Source organism: Zeugodacus cucurbitae, chromosome 6, assembly GCF_028554725.1.
Source record: "Zeugodacus cucurbitae isolate PBARC_wt_2022May chromosome 6, idZeuCucr1.2, whole genome shotgun sequence".
Taxonomy (NCBI): Eukaryota; Metazoa; Arthropoda; class Insecta; order Diptera; family Tephritidae; genus Zeugodacus; species Zeugodacus cucurbitae.
In genome coordinates, this window is record NC_071671.1 from 44,059,312 (window position 1) to 44,079,333 (window position 20,022).

The window sequence follows — 20,022 nt, forward strand, 5'->3', positions numbered from 1 at the left end:
TAAATTCATATAAAGTGTATAATATAACTGTACATTAGCAATTGATCTCCAACATAGGCGATAAGCTCAAAAAATATGTACTGCAAAAAATAGTCGTCACTTTAACATTAAACATTTTGAAGAGCTTATAAAATGTTTTAGTTCCAAGTATACATGAGGAAAAATGGATCACTTTCGAATCTTCGTGACCATCGAAATCCATGGGGTCGCTAGTTAGACTTCCCAAAACAAATTTGTTTGAGAATCAAAGAGAATACGAAGAGAACTCACAATTCGGCTCAATAATTTTCACTTCCAGAAACGCGAGAAACGAGGTAATTTCAAACCTCCAGGACTTCGTGTCAGAGAAAGACGTTTACGAGTCCTTCTCCATAAAGAATACAAACATCTCACGAAACTTCTACTAAGTTGTTTTAATTGTTTCAGGTTCCTTCATTTTACAAGGCTCAATTGAGAGCGTAGGTCGGTCAAATAATTTCATTTCTTTCTTACTAGCAGTCACATAACGGTATTATTTATTGAAACTGTTCATTGGTACTACATATTTTTTAAATCCAAATTACATCCGTTGAATAATATAATGAATAATAATATGATTAATACCACGTTTAGGGAGATCTTCTCGAATCTGGATGGTAATTAATAATGATATTACGACTTATTGAAGCTTTGCGAGTGATTTTGGTAATGTCGATTCCAGTCCTAGGGCGAGGGTTTACAAAAACTAAAACTGCTATGGCTCAAGAGATATCATAAAGAAATATGACAAGCTATGCAGTCAAATCTTGGATGAATTAGAATCTAATGAAAGAGTTGTCGAATCACCAAAGGAAGTGCACTTCTACGCCTGTAGTCACATTTTACTAATAGCTCTACCTTTTTAAAACTATTATACACAAATAGAAGACCTACGGTAAGAGTATTTATGTTCTATCGGAAAACATCAACACTGAAACTCATCGGCTTTAGAGTTGCTTAACACCCTCAAATTCTGGTATTGGCGGGATTTGAAGAAATATAGACTGGTCCTACCACTACGTTAAAATAGACAAATAGAGACACATAACTCACCTTTACAAGTAAAAATTTGCTAACGCTTGCTTAGAAGATTCCTCTAATAGAATTCTAATTTGATATAATTACTTCTTGATAGATTTACCACTGAGCGGGAGATCAACTAACATAAAGAGAAATCTTCGTGGTCTACGTTGCTGGCAATTTCCGCATATCCTAATTTAAAATGCCTGCCATTGAAATCATACAACACAATAGACTATGACAACGCACAGGGCTGAGCGGTATCTGAATAGAGACGGGTTGCGGCAAATATTACAAAAGCGATCACACAAACGCATTGCCGCTTGCCACATGCTCTGCAGCGCACCGCCAAATCCCGAGCCAAGTTTGTCATGACCTCACCTACGGAAATCGGTGCAAATAGATTTTGCAAAATTAGCACCGACAACCACTAGCCAATTAGATGAACAGGAGCGCCAGCAACAACAAAACCAACAACCACAACAAGCAGCAGCTGACGGCAGAAGCACACTACACAAACAACAAAAGACTAAAGGAATTAGCTGGTAAACTTAAGCCGGCTGTCCTCATGCTGAATTGACTGAATGAACTGACAAAGTGGTCAGAAGACTCAGGAACATACTGACTCTTGCAGTTAGCTCTGTGGTTGGGCTACAGGAAATTGAGTGTGACACGCAGTATGGAGACAATGCCACAAGCCAATAATGATGTTGCAAGGAGGTGGATGAGGTTCCGAAGAATGGGCGAAGGCAGAGACGTATCACCTCAGTGTGTGGGAGTGTGTGTTGTAGGTATCATTCACTCAGCATACTGATAGCAAGTAATCAGTAGCAACAACAACAACTATGAGATGCATTCATCTAATTGGCAAAATACACCGGCAGTTAGGAAGTGAGAGCATGATTATTACAGTGCGCCAGTTGAATGCGCCCATTAAATATTAAAATGGAAAGCCAACAAAGAACTAAGCACAACAACTACACACATACAAAAACCCAAATCTACCAAAAGCCAGCCAACAATGGCAACACCGACTGAGTTGTTAACCTAAATCTCAAAGAAAGCTGAAATCTTTTTATAGCACCGGATGTCGTGGTAGCTCAAGCAGCGTCTCACACCCAAGCACACAACCACTTTGCCATTCTAAGGTAATTTTGATTGTGAAATACCGCCTCAACCCCTGTGCTAGCGTTATATCCCGTTCGTATTAGCCCAAAATAGTCCACAATTGTGGTGATGAAGTGTGCAAGTTGCAGTGGCCAACAGCTGCAATCGATAACTTAGCTGGTGACAGCGTGTGCAGCGAGGTCAGTTGTATACATGAATTGCAGCGCCTGTAAGTATGCTACTGCTGACACAATTTGGCATAATTTTCGGGCAATTAGCATGCTGCTGAGATTGTGAAAGTATGAAAAGGAAGTGACACACTTCGCTGAGAGAGAGAGGAGAGCGGGAGATTTAGACTGGCATAGTGTGGAAGAGTGGGGTTTCGAAAGTGGCACCGACAAAACAAATCAGCTGTGACTCCAACCACGATATTTCACAAAGACTTTAGAGCTTAATAAGCTTTATTCTTTTTTGTTAATTCAAATGATAAATCGTTGCAAATAATGATCTAAATGACACAACATTTCATTCTAAGGATCTAAGGAACGGCAAATGTTTTTTTGCATCAACATAAGTTCCAACGAAAATTGGTCATACATAACGAGAACGGACCCAGATTTGTATCCGCTCGCGCATTAATAAGTCGCTACAATTCCACAAAATTATTTAGGGAATGTTTCTGGCACTACAACAACAACATTATCGTAAGTCTTACAAAGTATTAGATTCAAATCATGCCCAACTGACTTAGGTTATACGAGGGCTGCTATATATATTTCACTAAGTGTTGCCAGGTGCAATCTGACATTTCCATTGGAAAGTTTGACATTTTTTAGCATAACATCACTCAGAACGTTTTGTCATTTAATCGTGAATTGTTTTATTTACAGGCTTCGAAAATTGGTTTGAGCGCATGCAAAAGTGTATAAATCTTGATGGAGAATATTTTGAAAAACAATAAAACCATTTTCGTTGATAAATATTCCTATTTTCATTATTAGGCCAGAAATATATATAGCAGTCCTCGTATAAGGTTAGGGTTTATAGCTGACCAACAATGGCGAACACACTGGCAATTTATATACCGAAACGTTGAAATCGTTCATTAAAATTGGGGTATAAAAAGCCCCGTTCATTGTGTGTAATGGCAGCTACAAATCAACCAGCAACGAATTTATGTGACTTAAGGTCATAAGGAGTCTACCAGTCAACCATTCAAACGAGTGTACTCCATGTGTTGAACCCAATCCGAAAGCATGGAAAGCTGACGCAACAGTCAGATGACAAATGCATGGCATCGGTATTTTGGAACGCTATTTTTTATCGATTAGCTAGAAAATTAGAACCGGCCATATTTTAAAGAACTTTTCATCCAATTAGTTTCGATTTCAAATTTCGAAAATTTGCAATTAGGATGAAACCATCGCCTATAATCTGGCTTAAGCAAATATGTCTTTTAATACAAAAATTATTTCTATAAGTTGTGGTATCGTTATAAAGGGTGATTTTATAAGAGCTTGATAACTTTTTAAAAAAAAAAAAAACGCATAAAATTTATTTGAAACGTTAGATTGGTTCATGACATTTACTTTTTGAAGATAATTTCATTTAAATGTTGGCCGCGGCTGCGTCTTAGGTGGTCCATTCGGAAAGTCCAATTTTGGGCAACTTTTTCGAGCATTTCGGCCGGAATAGCCCGAATTTCTTCGGAAATGTTGTCTTCCAAAGCTGGAATAGTTGCTGGCTTATTTCTGTAGACTTTAGACTTGACGTAGCCCCACAAAAAATAGTCTAAAGGCGTTAAATCGCATGATCTTGGTGGCCAACTTACGGGTCCATTTCTTGAGATGAATTGTTCTCCGAAGTTTTCCCTCAAAATGGCCATAGAATCGCGAGCTGTGTGGCATGTAGCGCCATCTTGTTGAAACCACATGTCAACCAAGTTCAGTTCTTCCATTTTTGGCAACAAAAAGTTTGTTAGCATCGAACGATAGCGATCGCCATTCACCGTAACGTTGCGTCCAACAGCATCTTAGAAAAAATACGGTCCAATGATTCCACCAGCGTACAAACCACACCAAACAGTGCATTTTTCGGGATGCATGGGCAGTTCTTGAACGGCTTCTGGTTGCTCTTCACCCCAAATGCGGCAATTTTGCTTATTTACGTAGCCATTCAACCAGAAATGAGCCTCATCGCTGAACAAAATTTGTCGATAAAAAAGCGGATTTCACATTTCGAACCGAACACTGATTTTGGTAATAAAATTCAATGATTTGCAAGCGTTGCTCGTTAGTAAGTCTATTCATGATGAAATGTCAAAGCATACTGAGCATCTTTCTCTTTGACACCATGTCTGAAATCCCACGTGATCTGTCAAATACTAATGCATGAAAATCCTAACCTCAAAAAAATCACCCGTTAATAGCCTTCGAAGGCAACTATGCAAATAATAAAATCGAATTTTGCCAACAAAGATATGATTATTCTTTAAAACAATACCAACTTATACGCTTTTGTCTTTAAAACGTTAGCTTATATTCAATAATAATAATGATATCCTGGAAATGTGGGGTATGTGTTGAGGTACAGTGTCAAAAAATAAATCAACATTAGTTATAGTCTATGTAAAACATAGATACTTTTCTGGATTTGCAGAAGTCAAGTTCTCAAATTTTGGCCGGGTTAAGTCAATTTTGTTTTTGTGACATTCACATATCGATTCCAAGAATTGCCATATGATTGAGTTCATTAACAGGAAAAACGTGCAGGAACACAAAGTCTTTAAAAAAGTATGAAATATAGGTCGAATCGATGACATAGTACTTGAATATATAAATTTAGAATATTCAGTCGACTTACTGCGTAAACACACGAGCTGCAGAGCCATAAATATCTTTCCACTTCAGCCAAACTTCGTCGGCCTACTTAGGGACAACAACTTTGGTAATATAATACAACGTCGCGTTATCAACATTCACCATTAAGCTCAGTGGCATTGCATTTTGATTTCCACTGAAACTCCAACTCGAACTTTATTTTGTTTGCATTACACTGTGTAACCTATCTGCACTTATAGCGTCACAAAATGTGCTTTTAACACAATCTCATTACTTTGAAAAATTAATTTGCACAACACAAACACACACACATACACAGACCAAGCGCACAGAGAAAGCCAAATTTTCTATACATTAGTGCCAACAACTACAAAATGCACTGCCAAAGCTAGCTACCACCAGCAGATAGGTAAGTGGTTTCTTGGCAATTTCAAGCGACGACGACGACGACCAAGTCTAAGTACAACAACACTCTCTGCTTTGCCAACCAAATTACGGCAAATTCATTAGCACACCTTAATTTCGCAAACTTTCCGCCTGCGTTGCTGCCTCCTGTCGGCCGGTGTGCCGCAGTCGCAGGTGAAGGACAGGAGGCAGTGTTCTGTCTGTCGCACACACCCTATACACTCTAACGGTAAAATAACTAAGCAACTACTGCGAAGTAAGCAACCGACGTTTGTGCTTAGAGGAGCCACCACCACTACCACTACAACAACAACTGCGACTACATGCTAATGCGCCTTCCAGGCAGTCTAGCATTGAATTGGAAATTAATCATCGAGATAAAGTGACACTTGACGCCATGTGAATATTTACGATGTTGGCCCGGCACAGGCGCTAGAAAAACAAAAACAGCTAGAACAACAACACGGAAATTGAAGCTAAACAAAAAGTCTGAAGCGTCTAAACAGGTAGTAATTGCAATAACAAAAAACAAGTAGGGGAGTGCTGAGCTCTGGTGGAACTGAGGAAATATTACACATTTTTCAATTTATAGGAATTAAGAACGGCTGAGCTTTTTCGAAAAGTTTACAGAGGGTTCATACAAAATGTAACTATATGGAATTTGCGATGTTCTTTATAAAGATGTAGTAGAAATTGTGAACCGATTTCATTTGTTTTTGGAACCATACGACCAAATAACTCGTTCCCACTATTCCTATTAGGTCCAAAATTATACTCAGAAACAGAATTTGTAAATGCTTTACCATAACCTGACTGATATATTGTATATTCGAGATCAATTCAAATGGAGTGATGGAGTTCATATTCCCCATATATGCATGTAGGCTTTAGGAGTGTGATTTGAACCGAGAATTTATGGGAACAACAACTTTGTTTAGTTTGTCAATTTGTTCAAAATATATATGAATTATCGAATAAAAGTGGGCGGTGTGACATGTTTGATAACAGACAGATCGCACTTGCAGTAGTTGTCATTCTCACGGTATTTGGATCTACGTAACCGACTTAAACCGTAACTGATTTAAATCTTCTGATGACTTAATAACAATATTACCACCAATTCTGTTAGAATTAGTCTGTCTAAGATGTCCAAAACTGTTGTGGTTTATAGATTTTTGAATGACATCGGTTTGAAGGCCTGGAAATTGTCCAATTATACTTACACTAACGCCAGTAAACATGTATACCGTTAAACGGATGGTCTAACCGATGGCAGAATAGACAGACTTCCGAAATACAATTCGTCTCATCATCTTGATTATTTTATCTGACACTGTGTAGGATCGTAGTACAAACAGTCTTGTGCTGTGTGCTATAAGAACATTTTTCGCAGGCAGAATCAGACCTGACGAATGGAAGACAAGATAGAGCAACGAACTTGACTCGATTAGCTCAAGACAAAAACGTTGGCTAGGCTAGGGCTAAGTCGTATCGTAATTTTAGTTATTACGAATAACCATTATACATGTTCCGAGGGTATAAAAGTGGGTGGTAACTATTGTTGTAGAGTAACGCTATTAATAACAGTAAAAGTTCATATTTAGAAAGACAGCTATTTCATCCATCTTGTTGTTGCTTACTATTTAAATAAACAAATACTCTGCTGGATAAGTAGTAGGAACAATCATGGAAGGCGGAGGATACGCTATAATCTGCAAACACACTATAGCGACAAAATCTAACGTTTGCATAGTTTTTCAAGTCAGCGTTTAGCCAACGTCGGGGTATCGTTCGTGCTTTATCGTCAACAATTTGTACTCAGCAACAACAACAAAGTGAGTTAGTTGTATTGGTCGTCGCTGGGCCTGAACACGCCATGTGTCCAATAAATACAATAAATTACACCGGACAGGTAATGCAGTTAACGCCACACTTCGGTCCCGCCTTCATGCGCCGCAGCGCTTAGTGTCTTCTTAATGAAGCTACAGCGGATGCAATTTTCGTTAAAGGTCATTAATTAAATAGTGGAACAATTTGTAAGTAATTTTTGTGATTTTTTTCCACTTCGGCGGAGATAATAAATAGTTTTGAAAATAACTATTAACGGAAAGCTTCGCTTGATATTTTGGAGCACATCTTTATTGTGACTAACGAGAGAGCTGAAGAGCTTACGTAATAATAATGCAATCAACACGAGGAATGTTTGAAAAGTCAGTATGATTGAGAATGATCCTACAAGATCTTTTTGAGTCTATCATGCAAGGATTTTGGCGTGTATATGAGTGGTTTATCCATTACAGTCTGCTGAAAATACCATGATATACATATACGAAGGCAACCCGTTGTCAATAACTAACCAATTTTAAAGAGTGGGTCGGGGAGAGAAATTAGAGAGAGAAAAAAGTGTCTTGTGTTTCAAACTTAGATCTTCATACATGACGTAAAGAGTACTGGCTAATGACAGACTCACATTTACTAGACATTCTCGTCTTGACTGGCTTAGATGCTTATCGGAAAGAAATATAAATTTTCTGTGAAAGGATCTTATACCAGAACAAGGTAATCTTAAAATAGCCAAAGTCATAAACACGTCCTCTAGGATGAGTGTGATCTATAAAAATATGAGACCATAGGAAATTGAAATCGAAACGAATCGAAAATATTGATATTGAAAATAAGGGTTGTAACGATTAATAAAACCTTGTCAGGTGGAACATGAACTAAGTATTGTTATCATCATGGAGTCTAATAGGTGTTCAAGGAAACGAACTGTTTTGACGCGCTCGAATCATAGGGAAAGGGGTACTAGAAGAGTTAACTGGAGTGGACATGGAAATAATTGGTTAGTATCATGTGAGGTTGTTTAGCACGCAAGACATTTGTTTGATAATTCGGGTCAAGTCTCCATAAATATGAATTTATCTTGCTACAATATCCAGAACGCCATTGCGTGCGGCGACTGATTTGTGGAGGCAACTCCAGCTCTTTATCTGCGATGGTTGGTTGATTGACCAGCATTTTTTAATTTTTCAGATGAGACATTCAAAAATATCTGATTACAAGCACCATATTTATTATATTTCGTTCATCTTGGAACAACAAAGGAAAGCTAAGACTTCTAAAAAATATTAAGTTTTTTTTCAAGACTTCGCTCCAGCCTTGATATTTTCTGCCTCAACGAATAACTGTGAACTATTCCTTGAAACAATAATTATTACATAATTAGCCAAAAATATAATTCAAGCGCACTTGAAGAACCTCGCAGTATTAATTAATAAAAGTTAATCAAGTCTGAAAAACTCAATACTACTCAAGTTCTAAAACCTGCTAAGTTCTTAAACTTTGCTATTGAACGAAGCCGTGTTATAGAACATATGCGCTAATTGATTTCAAATAAATCGCAGCACATGAGGACACCAACAACTAGAGGAGTTCTGCTCCGTAGCATTACCGTAACTAAAATATCTAAACAATTCCGACAAAATGTTTATGTTAGCTGGCAGAAATCTGCTCGGATTGGAGCAGCGCCAAGCACAAGTGCAGCCAGCTAAGCGAAGAGCCAGCCACAAATGAAAGCCACCATTGAAAATTATTAATTAAACTTACCGTCAGCGTTGATTTCCGTTGTGCTCTGCTGTGGACTCAGGAAAACGTATACTGCAAAGAGAGAAAAGAGAGAGAGACGAGTGAGTATGTGTGTAAGAATAGGAAATGCAATTAATCAAGTTGGAAAACACCAAGGATATAGAAAGTGAGCATATGCTGCTATTTTTGAGTGGTTGTGCATTAGTGTTTATATTTGAAAAATAAAATTCAGAAAAGGAAAGCGCAACTTCAGCGGAGTGTTAGCGCGCGGTTTATGGCATTGGGCGCTTTCGGTAGCAGAAAACATACACGGACCAGGTGACTAACAAATAGAAAAGCAAATAAATTGCAATGAAATTAGAAACGCAAAACAAACAAAAAAGTGAATGCAAAACGAAAAAGGCAACAGTAAATGGCGTTGAAAATCGAAAACACATCAAGCGCAACTGAATTTTCAAACAAAATAGCGCTGGTGAACTCAAACAACAAACTGTTTGTTGTCGAAGTCGGGTATATGTGTTGATTGGGGGTTTCCAGGAAGGGAGATACCAACATGTTGATGTGACCAATTAACAGCTCCAGTCATATATGGACCCGATCTCCTAGATGGAATGGACTCCAGTCTTATTAAAAAAATGTATTATTAAGTGTGTATTGAACAAGCTAAGACGTAGTCCACGAGGATTAATCATCCTTTAGGATGCCTGCGCTTGACGCGAATTTTAAAAGGTTATGTGACTTCACTATCTATACCTCTTCCAGATTCTCATACTTTGAAGGCCCAAATGCTGGAGACGTTGCTTTGACAATGCATGACAATCGCACAAGAGATGTTCCATTGTTTCTTTTGTACCTTTTCTCCTGACATTTCTTGCCGTCATCTTGGTCCGTCTGTCACGAAATAGCTCAAGAACACCTCTCAGGATGATTCTGTTCTCATAACAAGGCATCCATGTTTATCGGCAATTTCAAATACTACACAGTTAGAGGCAAATTCTTAAGATGTGGTCAATTGGCTTCTAAATAAGTTGAATTATCACGAGAGTTCCGACGATATGTGGAAAAAATAAACTAATCTACCAACCACCTAAGAGGAGAGGTTCATTCAGCAAGTGTCTGAGAACAGATCAGACCTTACGTGATTCCTTTCCATAACTGCAAGTAAGTAGATGTATGTATATCTTCGGAGACCGGAAAAATCAATGGCAGGGATTGGATTAGACAATCTGTTACTCATATTCATGGATGCTTTAATGAAACAGTAGATAATGATAATTTTCCGAACCTTGGCTGTAAGATCCACAAATACTAATAAAAGTGGCTGCCGATGAAATATTCTAATTAAAGATGTCGTCAATTAACAGGCAATGACAATACACACATTGTAATGAAACAGGTTCCTAAGAAATCATGCAGCTACATATAAAGGGTGATTTTTTAAGAGCTTGATAACTTTTAAAAAAAAAAAACGCATAAAATTTGCAAAATCTCATCGGTTCTTTATTTGAAACGTTAGATTGGTTCATGACATTTACTTTTTGAAGATAATTTCATTTAAATGTTGACCGCGGCTGCGTCTTAGGTGGTCCATTCGGAAAGTCCAATTTTGGGCAACTTTTTCGAGCATTTCGGCCGGAATAGCCCGAATTTCTTCGGAAATGTTGTCTTCCAAAGCTGGAATAGTTGCTGGCTTATTTCTGTAGACTTTAGACTTGACGTAGCCCCACAAAAAATAGTCTAAAGGCGTTAAATCGCATGATCTTGGTGGCCAACTTACGGGTCCATTTCTTGAGATGAATTGTTCTCCGAAGTTTTCCCTCAAAATGGCCATAGAATCGCGAGCTGTGTGGCATGTAGCGCCATCTTGTTGAAACCACATGTCAACCAAGTTCAGTTCTTCCATTTTTGGCAACAAAAAGTTTGTTAGCATCGAACGATAGCGATCGCCATTCACCGTAACGTTGCGTCCAACAGCATCTTTGAAAAAATACGGTCCAATGATTCCACCAGCGTACAAACCACACCAAACAGTGCATTTTTCGGGATGCATGGGCAGTTCTTGAACGGCTTCTGGTTGCTCTTCACCCCAAATGCGGCAATTTTGCTTATTTATGTAGCCATTCAACCAGAAATGAGCCTCATCGCTGAACAAAATTTGTCGATAAACACATTTCGAACCGAACACTGATTTTGGTAATAAAATTCAATGATTTGCAAGCGTTGCTCGTTAGTAAGTCTATTCATGATGAAATGTCAAAGCATACTGAGCATCTTTCTCTTTGACACCATGTCTGAAATCCCACGTGATCTGTCAAATACTAATGCATGAAAATCCTAACCTCAAAAAAATCACCCGTTATAATAATTCACTTAACAAAATTCTTCGAAAAAGGCATAACCACCCAGCATTTCACTGGAAATGCCCACACTACGCAAGGAAGACAACAAATGCCTGCTGCTACAACTGGATTTAGTTGAGAGATGTAGAAATCCCGGCAGCTATAGCCACAGGTGTACACCAAAAGCGTAAACGGAGCACACAAGAGACGCGCCATTGTGTTGACGCTGCTGGTGCGTTCCCATGTCCTGTGTATTGTTTTGTGTGCATGTTCGTTGGAGGGGCACAACATGGCAAAGTTGTTTATCAGTTTTAGGAAATATTTTTGGACCCCGTAGACACACGACGGGTGTGTGGGCTTAACTGTACGGCCGGGGGTATATGTGTTGGTAAAGCCATGAATTTAGTTGGCTCAAATACTATACAGTGCGGTGCTGTAGGCATATATGTGGTGACACGTATATTTAAAATGCAAAAACAGCGACGCGTATGAAAAACACAGAATCTAGTTATGTACTTGAGCACTACAAGTGCCAAGTTAATTGGTTACGCAGCCAAAACTCTGGATTTGGCTTTTAGGTAAAAAAATAAAAGACAACAACAACAGCGATGAAACGGTCTCGTGGTAGTCACCAAATTCACAGTTGACTATCTCTCGCCCAAGCACCCAACCAACAGTCACACCCAGCACACGTCCTTTTGCTAGTTGCTGTTCATACACATGCCCCTCTCTTCCATCTACTGCCACACACCGCTAATACTCGCACGAGTAAGTTGCAAATTTTGCGTGGCTTAAAATGTCGACAGCCAGCAGGCTGTTGCATGCCACTAAGTCTGCGACCACTACTGATAATAACAGTAAGGCTTGGGACTGTCAAAATGCTTATCGACAGTTGGTTCAATTTACCTACGCAGTGCATTTCTGGTGGCGTTAAGTGTTTTGATGGCGGTCGCTTTCAAAGCAAAAACAAAAATGAAAACAGAAATAACACGTTCGAAACTGGATTGTGGCAAGCACACGCAGCAGACTGAAATGTTAGGTGATAAGCTGTAACAACAAGAACAAAATATAGACCAGCACCAGAGGCAGAGCCAGAAAATGTAGCAAACCTTGATGAAGGTCGGTGCAGATAAATCGAACTTTTAGGAAAAGTAATAAAATGTTTTTGAAAGCTTTGAAATTATTGGAAATAAATATTTTACAAATTAGGAAATAACTGTTAATGCATAAGTATTATAACTACTAGATTATTTTGTAATTGATTGTAAAGAATAACTGTAATTTGGTAGAGTATTGTGTTATTAATATTACTATTGAATATTCCTTAAAAATTTACGTAATTTGGTAAAACTATATCAAAAGATACGAGTTAAGGGATATGTTCAGCTTAAGGCGAAAGCAATAATAGGTGTTTCATAAGATCAATGTCAAGATTTAAAAGTCCTGAGCTTTGTTTTAGAAGTCTTCTTCTTCTACTTTTAGTTCTAGAACCTTTCAGGAAGTTCTAATCGTATTTTAGTATTATTAGTCGTGTTCTAGAAGTTCTTATTATATTCTAATTGTTCTTACCCGTGTTTTAGAAGTTACGAGGCGTGTTATGGAAGTTATTATTCGCGTTTTAGAAGTTCTAAGCCCTGTTCTAGAAAGTTGAAATATTGTTGAGAATTTCCAGGACGTGATCATTAATTCTAAACCACGTTCTATAGATGCGAAGCTCTCCCTATAATAGTCTTCTCTTAAAAATAAGGGCTAACCACTTATTAAGTGGCAAATAAGCAATGACCTAGATATTTCTTGACTACCATTAGAAAATTATCATGCTCTATAAGGTTTTGGGTTGTTATTCCAATACCGCTCTGCACTAAAACTGGAGCTGCTTTTTTTCTTATCCCATGAAATCCTTAAATTTAGACACTATAGAAGTCTCTTTACAATTGACAGAATAATTTAAAAATGGAACTGAAAGATAATTTTTGACCGCAAATCACTTACTGAGACACCCGCTATCTCTCACTATATCTAAATATAAACCAACAAGTAAGAAAGGGCTAAGTTCGAATTTAACCGAACATTTAATACTCTCATAATATTTTTATTTAATTCTTTTTAAGAGAACTCACAATCTGACTCACAATCTGACCCACTCGGAATAAAGTCCAATAGAAAACAAAAAACATTATACTGGTGTAATTCCTTGACCGTTTTCAATTAATTTCGCCACCAAGCTACTTTGTGTTTTTTATGATTACTTAATTTTGGTAAGATATCTCACATACTAACCGATATATAAAGTATAAAGTTCACCGGAAAATCCGAATGTGAGTTATATGAGGGCTTGAGGAAATATTGACCAGATTTTGCCAATTTTTGGCATAGACGCACAATTGTTAGAAGGAACACATCTCCTTTGAATTTCTACAGAACATCTGAGAGATTTAACGATATTTTCAATTCGAAGTCCTCATCATATCTGGGGCCTTGAAAAGTTATAGTCCGATTTCAGTGATTTTTATATTAATTGTAGGAATCGACTTCGAACATTTTCAAATCCTAGGGATGCCAAGGAAATGTTGAAATTAGTCTAGTAGTTCCTGAGATATGGTTTTTGACCCATAATTGTGCGGAGCCACGCCCTTTTCATATTTTGTATACAAATAGACTAGGACAAAAATGAGAAGAGTATGAAGATAACCTTCCCACAAAAATTTAATCAAATGATGTAGATTTTTTGATTTTGTTGCATTAAGAATTATTTTTCCAAGACTTTCTAGTGATTAAGGATATAAATATATTTGAAAATGATCTGACGATAGGTAAAAACTTATACATGTATCCAAAACGCATTGCACTAGCAAGAACTATGAGACAATTGCCTTCAATAAACCACCACAAAATACACCTAATCACATGGCTGCCCTCAGCTCTTTTCCTACTCAACATACATATAGTATGTATCTTTTGCAAACTAATTTATTGCTAAAGTGCCAATTTCTAAAACTTTTCACTCGCTGCCTCAACCAAAAACGCCGCAGTACAATGTTCAATGGAAAATGTAAAATAATTTAGCTACAAGTAGGTGGAAGAAAAACTGAAACTTAAACAGAAAGTTTTCAAAGAAAACTCTGAACTTTCGCTACTAAAACGGAAAAAGGCGTATAAACGCTGCTAAGTAAGTGCGGTAAGTAAGTATGTATGTATGTAACGGAGTATATGTTCTGTTAGCCGAACCGAGCATTAGTGAAACTTACACCAAACAGTGAATCCCAGCGCGACCAGCGCTGTGACGATGAGCCCAATATTCGATACAACCTTCACGAAGAACGATGATGAATTGCTAAACGGTTGTGCGGAGCAAGTTTGCAGCAGCGTGTTGGCGCCGAGTATGGGTATCTGGAAGAAAAGAGCGTAAATGTATCGATTATAAGGCATTGACTGGATGGCAGTAAAGTATAAATGGCGATAAAATTAAAATATACATAAGAAAACCGGAAACAAGAAATTTGTTGAATAAAAATGTTGTAAAAAGTTTTGTGGGGGTTTAGCAGAAAATAGTGGAAAATAACTGTTTTGCTTGGTCACAGTATTTTAGCTTTGACGATGGTACTATACATATGTATAAGTATATCATATATGTACTATATGTGGATTAATATAAAGAGTATAATAATACTGTAAGAGGAGACTTACTTACTTAGTTTTAATCTTACTCGTACGTAAGATATTTGAACCCAGAAATCGGAAGATTACTCATATTTATTTGCCCTGTTTTATTAACTTACATTAAGACATTAAAGAATTGCTTCGTAGAATTAAGAAATTTACTGGAAATATGAGTATTATATTTAGTTAGTATGAGTATTATAGAGTATATCTTTAGGGGCACAAAAAAACTTTCAATTTGCCAATCCAATCAGGGTTAGATCGTTGAAAAACAGCCCATGGATGTATAAAATCCGGTTCACATCTGATGGAGAAGAACCCAGTCATGTGAGAATAACCATCTCGTTGCATGCCCAATGTACCCGCCTATGGTCCGGCCCTGTCGAAATAGATCACTTTCTGGGTCTCCCTTGAGATGACCTCAATTACAACTAAAACTGAAGTTTCCACTACAATTACGGTCTAGATAATCGCTAAAGCAACAACAGACTGTCCGGGGTCTTCGGAACTGGAACGGTTCAGAAGTTTTGTCCACTCAGATACTGCCCATTCGGTAAGCATCATCAAAATTATTTGAGAAATAATTGAAATAACAAAAACAACATATCTTTTTTTAGTATCAAACCGAATATAAGGACGTTCGTGGTTGCTTGTCAATCTAATTTCAGTTAAACGTCTCTCTTTTTGACTAAAATTTTGAATACATATCTTGACCAAATGCATATATATAATAAATATTCACTATTGGGAGTAGACTAAATTCTGAACCGATTTTGACCATTTTTAGCTTAGACTCAATCCACACCGGATTTGTCAAAAACATCTTTAGCTAATAAGATACAAAATCGTATTTTGCTTCTAACATGAAGGACATGGGATGTTGTCATATCCAACAAGAAAAGACGTCTTGACTAATTCAGTGTGGGTTGAGCCTTAGTTAACGGATATTAAGTCTCTATATCAGATTAATCTAGAAGACTTAATGGGTGCTATCCGACCTTAGAGATCAAAGGAAGCCCTCCAGGCCTCCAGTAAAGATATCCTTATTAGGCCTCCAGTGACTTTAACCATTTCTCAAAACTGAAAATTAGTCGCTGAGAAGAGATCGTAAGGACGAATTTTGAAAATACAACGGTGTTTTCTTTAAAACGAGATGGACTTTTGAACCTAACTGTTAAGCCTAATTTCATATAAACTGATAACATAGCCCCCGAGAGTGTAACAACATGACACTAGATGCAACTCTCCAAACCTCAAGAAGCTTATTATGCTTGGACAAATTGATTACTCTTACACTAGTGATAAGATTTGGAACTAGTAAAATTAGTGTTAGTTCTAATAGACAGCTTCCAGGTTATGATACTCATATTTATATAAATTAAACATTAAATATATTCCGAGTAAAAATCAAAATACTCGTTTTTTTTTTTAATAAATATATAATGATTTTTTCAAATTCGTATCGAACGAGAACGCTAATTTACAACTAATTGTTGAATTAGTGAAATAACCCAACTAATGATGACACTTCAGAACAAGAAAGCACACACATAAGTTCACCCCTGAAATATTTTATATACAAATAAAATCGTATACAATAAAATATATAAAACAACAACCACATCTCATCCTCAAGGTCAGCTGAGCAACCCTCAGTTCAAGTTAATTAAAGAGACTAATGATTGCCAATCAATGGCATGCCACTCCACTCCAGTAAAAACAGAAAAGTAAGTCCACTAAATATCACAAAAACACATTAATTCCAACAAAATTAACCTCAAATTAACAAAGCAATGTGGTGAAAAAAGTATGCGCCCGAGGATTAAATTAATCTCTGCAAATGAGTGCAGAAAAATAAGACCAACAAAATGCTCTTGGCGAAATCACGGTTGCAATAAAGACAATAAAAATACAATTTGAATAACTTGAGATTGAATAAGGAATGCCGAAAAAAGAGATAATAAAAATAAATTGTTTACAAACAAATTGGGAAAATTTATGAGTGCGGACAAGGACATTGAACTGCAAGAAGAGCGAAGAGAGTATTTAATAATTGACTTGTAATTGAATTTCGCAGGGCAGCCGTTTGAAATATAAACCAATGCTGCCAATCAAATCAGTGCCGCAATTAAAGAAAGCTTTATTGAGATCTAATTTATTCAATTTTTTCCATTCCTCTCGGTGTTTGACTGCTTTTGCATGATAATTTGGGGTGCAGTAAAATTAGAAAGGCCAGACAGCCTAATGGCCGTGAGACGGAGGGTGGGTCCACAAGTGTGAAACAGACAGACAATGTTAATCGCATTAGACGGTATTTGAATCAATGGAAATAATATTGAACATGAAAGTAAAAAGCTTAAAAAATATAAAAAATGCAAATTGTACGAAAACAAACAACGATATAAAGCTGGGGGCTTATAATAATATATGTGTTTATATAATACTCAAGCAAGAGCACTTTGTAAAAAAAATCGAATCTAATACGATTACTACATTTCAAACACTTGAGAAAACTTAAACAGTGAACAGTGAGGACCTTAGCAAGAAGGAAATTAAACATTAAGAACTCTCTTTTACCTATTACAATTGAAGGATAATAATATATTTTAATTATTTTCCTCCGCGATATTTTGAGCAATACTCATGGAAATTCAAAGCTTTCATCCGAATAAGGCAGAAAAGCTTCCAAATTTGTAAGGGTGAAAGCTTTTGCTAAAACTTTTATTAATGCTCAATATTCCTACGGAATAAAATAAGCCATCTAACGGTTTAAAAGTGACATCTGGCATTCACGTGTCTTCTATAACTTCGCTTTCAATTAACCTAACATCTAAATCGGATTGTAGGTGAAAGTTTATAATAAAATGACGTATTTTTTCGAAGTGTAAGAGAATGAAAGAAATCCAAGATATAAAGTTTGACAGAAGAAAAAGTTCTCATTGCGCACGGTATTCATTTATAGCAAATAAACCTTTGACCAATATTTAATTCGATTTTTCATTGGTAATTTTCGGCTACCAATGAGCCGTTTCTATGTCAATTATATATTATACAAACAGTATTTAACTCGCTTTTCGATACTCATTTAAACTTCTGTATTGCGAACAAATTCAATTAGATAACTTTAAGCGTTCTCTGCCCTATTCGGTTCTAGTAGTTCTAGTAGTGTTTCAAAAGAGTTTTCTACAGCTCAAACATCAGATGTCACACTTACGACTAAGGGTCCGTAAACTGACAAAATCTCAAATCGAAATCTTCGAAATCTGACATTAATATAATATTTACTTTGATTTATTTCGAACAATCATAAAAATGTTAAAAATATATATCTAATATAATGAAAATCATCCTTCAAAGAGAGACACATTATTTCACTCTACAAATACCACAATGGCAAATCTTAAGTACAGTTTAACGTTAAATAATATTTGCAAGTACAAGAAATAAATCCACCCTCTCTTCCCAGTATACACTCCTACATTTGTCAGAATCAATACAGAAACATAAACAGCTCAAGTGAACAACTCACTCACTCCCTCACCGCCGCCAAAACTGACCGCAGGCACTCCAGCACTAAGTGAGCCGCTCAAAGAGCACGCCGTTTGAGCTGCTGTGAGTAGTTACAAAAATTCTTCATTATTATCTAATTTCGAACCTCCATTTACAGCACCGCGCAAATGTGTGGGAACCGAATTAAATTGGCCACAATATTTAAGAACGCACAGCCATTAGCCTTGATGACGTTGCCAGCGCAACAGGGAGGTTTATGTAAATTGGCCAGGTATTGTTTTGCCAGCATTGTGTTGACTGAACACAAAAGAGATTTGAGGTCTGGCAAGGATTCGGTTTGATTGTTCTAACGCCAGCTACTTATTTGTGATTTACCGCGCTTGTTTGAGCACAACAAGACGCAACACAGCACGCAATTTACCTATTTAGTACGAATACGCGGCGCACACAAAGTAGATATTGCTTTAAGCCGATATTGTTCTTCCACGACAGCGAATTTATTAGGATTCTTCCTGTTACGCTTCCGCTGAATGATGATTACATTTTCAATTTTGCGCAATTTACATTGCTGTTGAATTGTGTGAATTTTTCATTAGTAGCACCTTGAACTCGACCGAGGCACAGTGGGCTACAACAGCTATGATAAGTGTAAAATTGTTTTTATTTTACAAAATTTCGAATAGATGAGGAATTTCCTTTAGAAGCTTTTTCAGGGATTGCAATAAGCCCGAGGTCTGAAATTATCTAATGAAGAGTGATCAAAGTAAATAAAAGTCCTTCAATAATTGCTAAATTTTGGGCACCATGACTGAAGAAACCTATGAAGCTCAGTGGTTCTCATTTTTTCTTTCTTTCTTTAACTGAGAAAACTTTACTTTATATTGTGTCTAATAAGTTGAGCGGACTCAAAAAGGTAAATTTTTTTGGTATTTATACCCGTCGGTATTTTTATTAAGCTTATAACATCGACTGGAAAGAACTAAACGGCATTAAGACTAAAAAACTCTGAACTATTGAAATAAATTTTCACTTGAGTTTCATGTGACCATGAGATTATCATCTACACCCGGTTTCTGTATTCCACATTTGAAGATACTTAGCCAATAATGCCCACACACGAGCCCTCTTGAGAAAAGACAGAACATCGATTCTAATGAGATCGTACTTTCAGAAAGGAAAATTGATTTCTTGACCTCGGAAGGCCGAATACTTAAAAAGGATCGACTCCGATCTTCAAACGATTTCAACAACTGAATTCCATTAAGATTGTTTGAGCCGAAGAGATAAAAGTCAGGTCACTTCCCTAGCGGAGCATTCTGGGTAACGCTAAATGGCCTGCGGCCTTTACGGCCTTGAAACTACTGTTGTTATCGAGGTCATCTAACGGTAGGCCCAGGAAACTTGCTGTTTCGACAAGTTCGGACCAAAGAGAGATGTGTGAGTCGGGTTCGTTCTCCAGGTCGCTCTCCACCTGGTCCCTCCAATTGAGTGGAGGCCTTCCCCTTCCTCGGCTTCCCTTCTGCTTCGTGTACTGCATC

At 37.1% G+C, this 20,022-nt stretch overlaps 1 protein-coding gene across 1 annotated transcript in view; it reads right to left on the reverse strand.

Moving 5' to 3' along the window:
• Pom210 (nuclear pore membrane glycoprotein 210) overlaps positions 1 to 20,022 on the reverse strand; it is an 89,325-nt gene that overhangs the window by 8,418 nt on the left and 60,885 nt on the right. Inside the window, exons 22-23 of the mRNA XM_011180402.3 lie at positions 14,563 to 14,704; positions 8,997 to 9,047 (exon numbers count right to left, since the gene is read on the reverse strand). Coding sequence (XP_011178704.2) covers positions 8,997 to 9,047; positions 14,563 to 14,704 — 193 coding nt within the window. The remainder of the gene's footprint in view (positions 1 to 8,996; positions 9,048 to 14,562; positions 14,705 to 20,022) is intronic.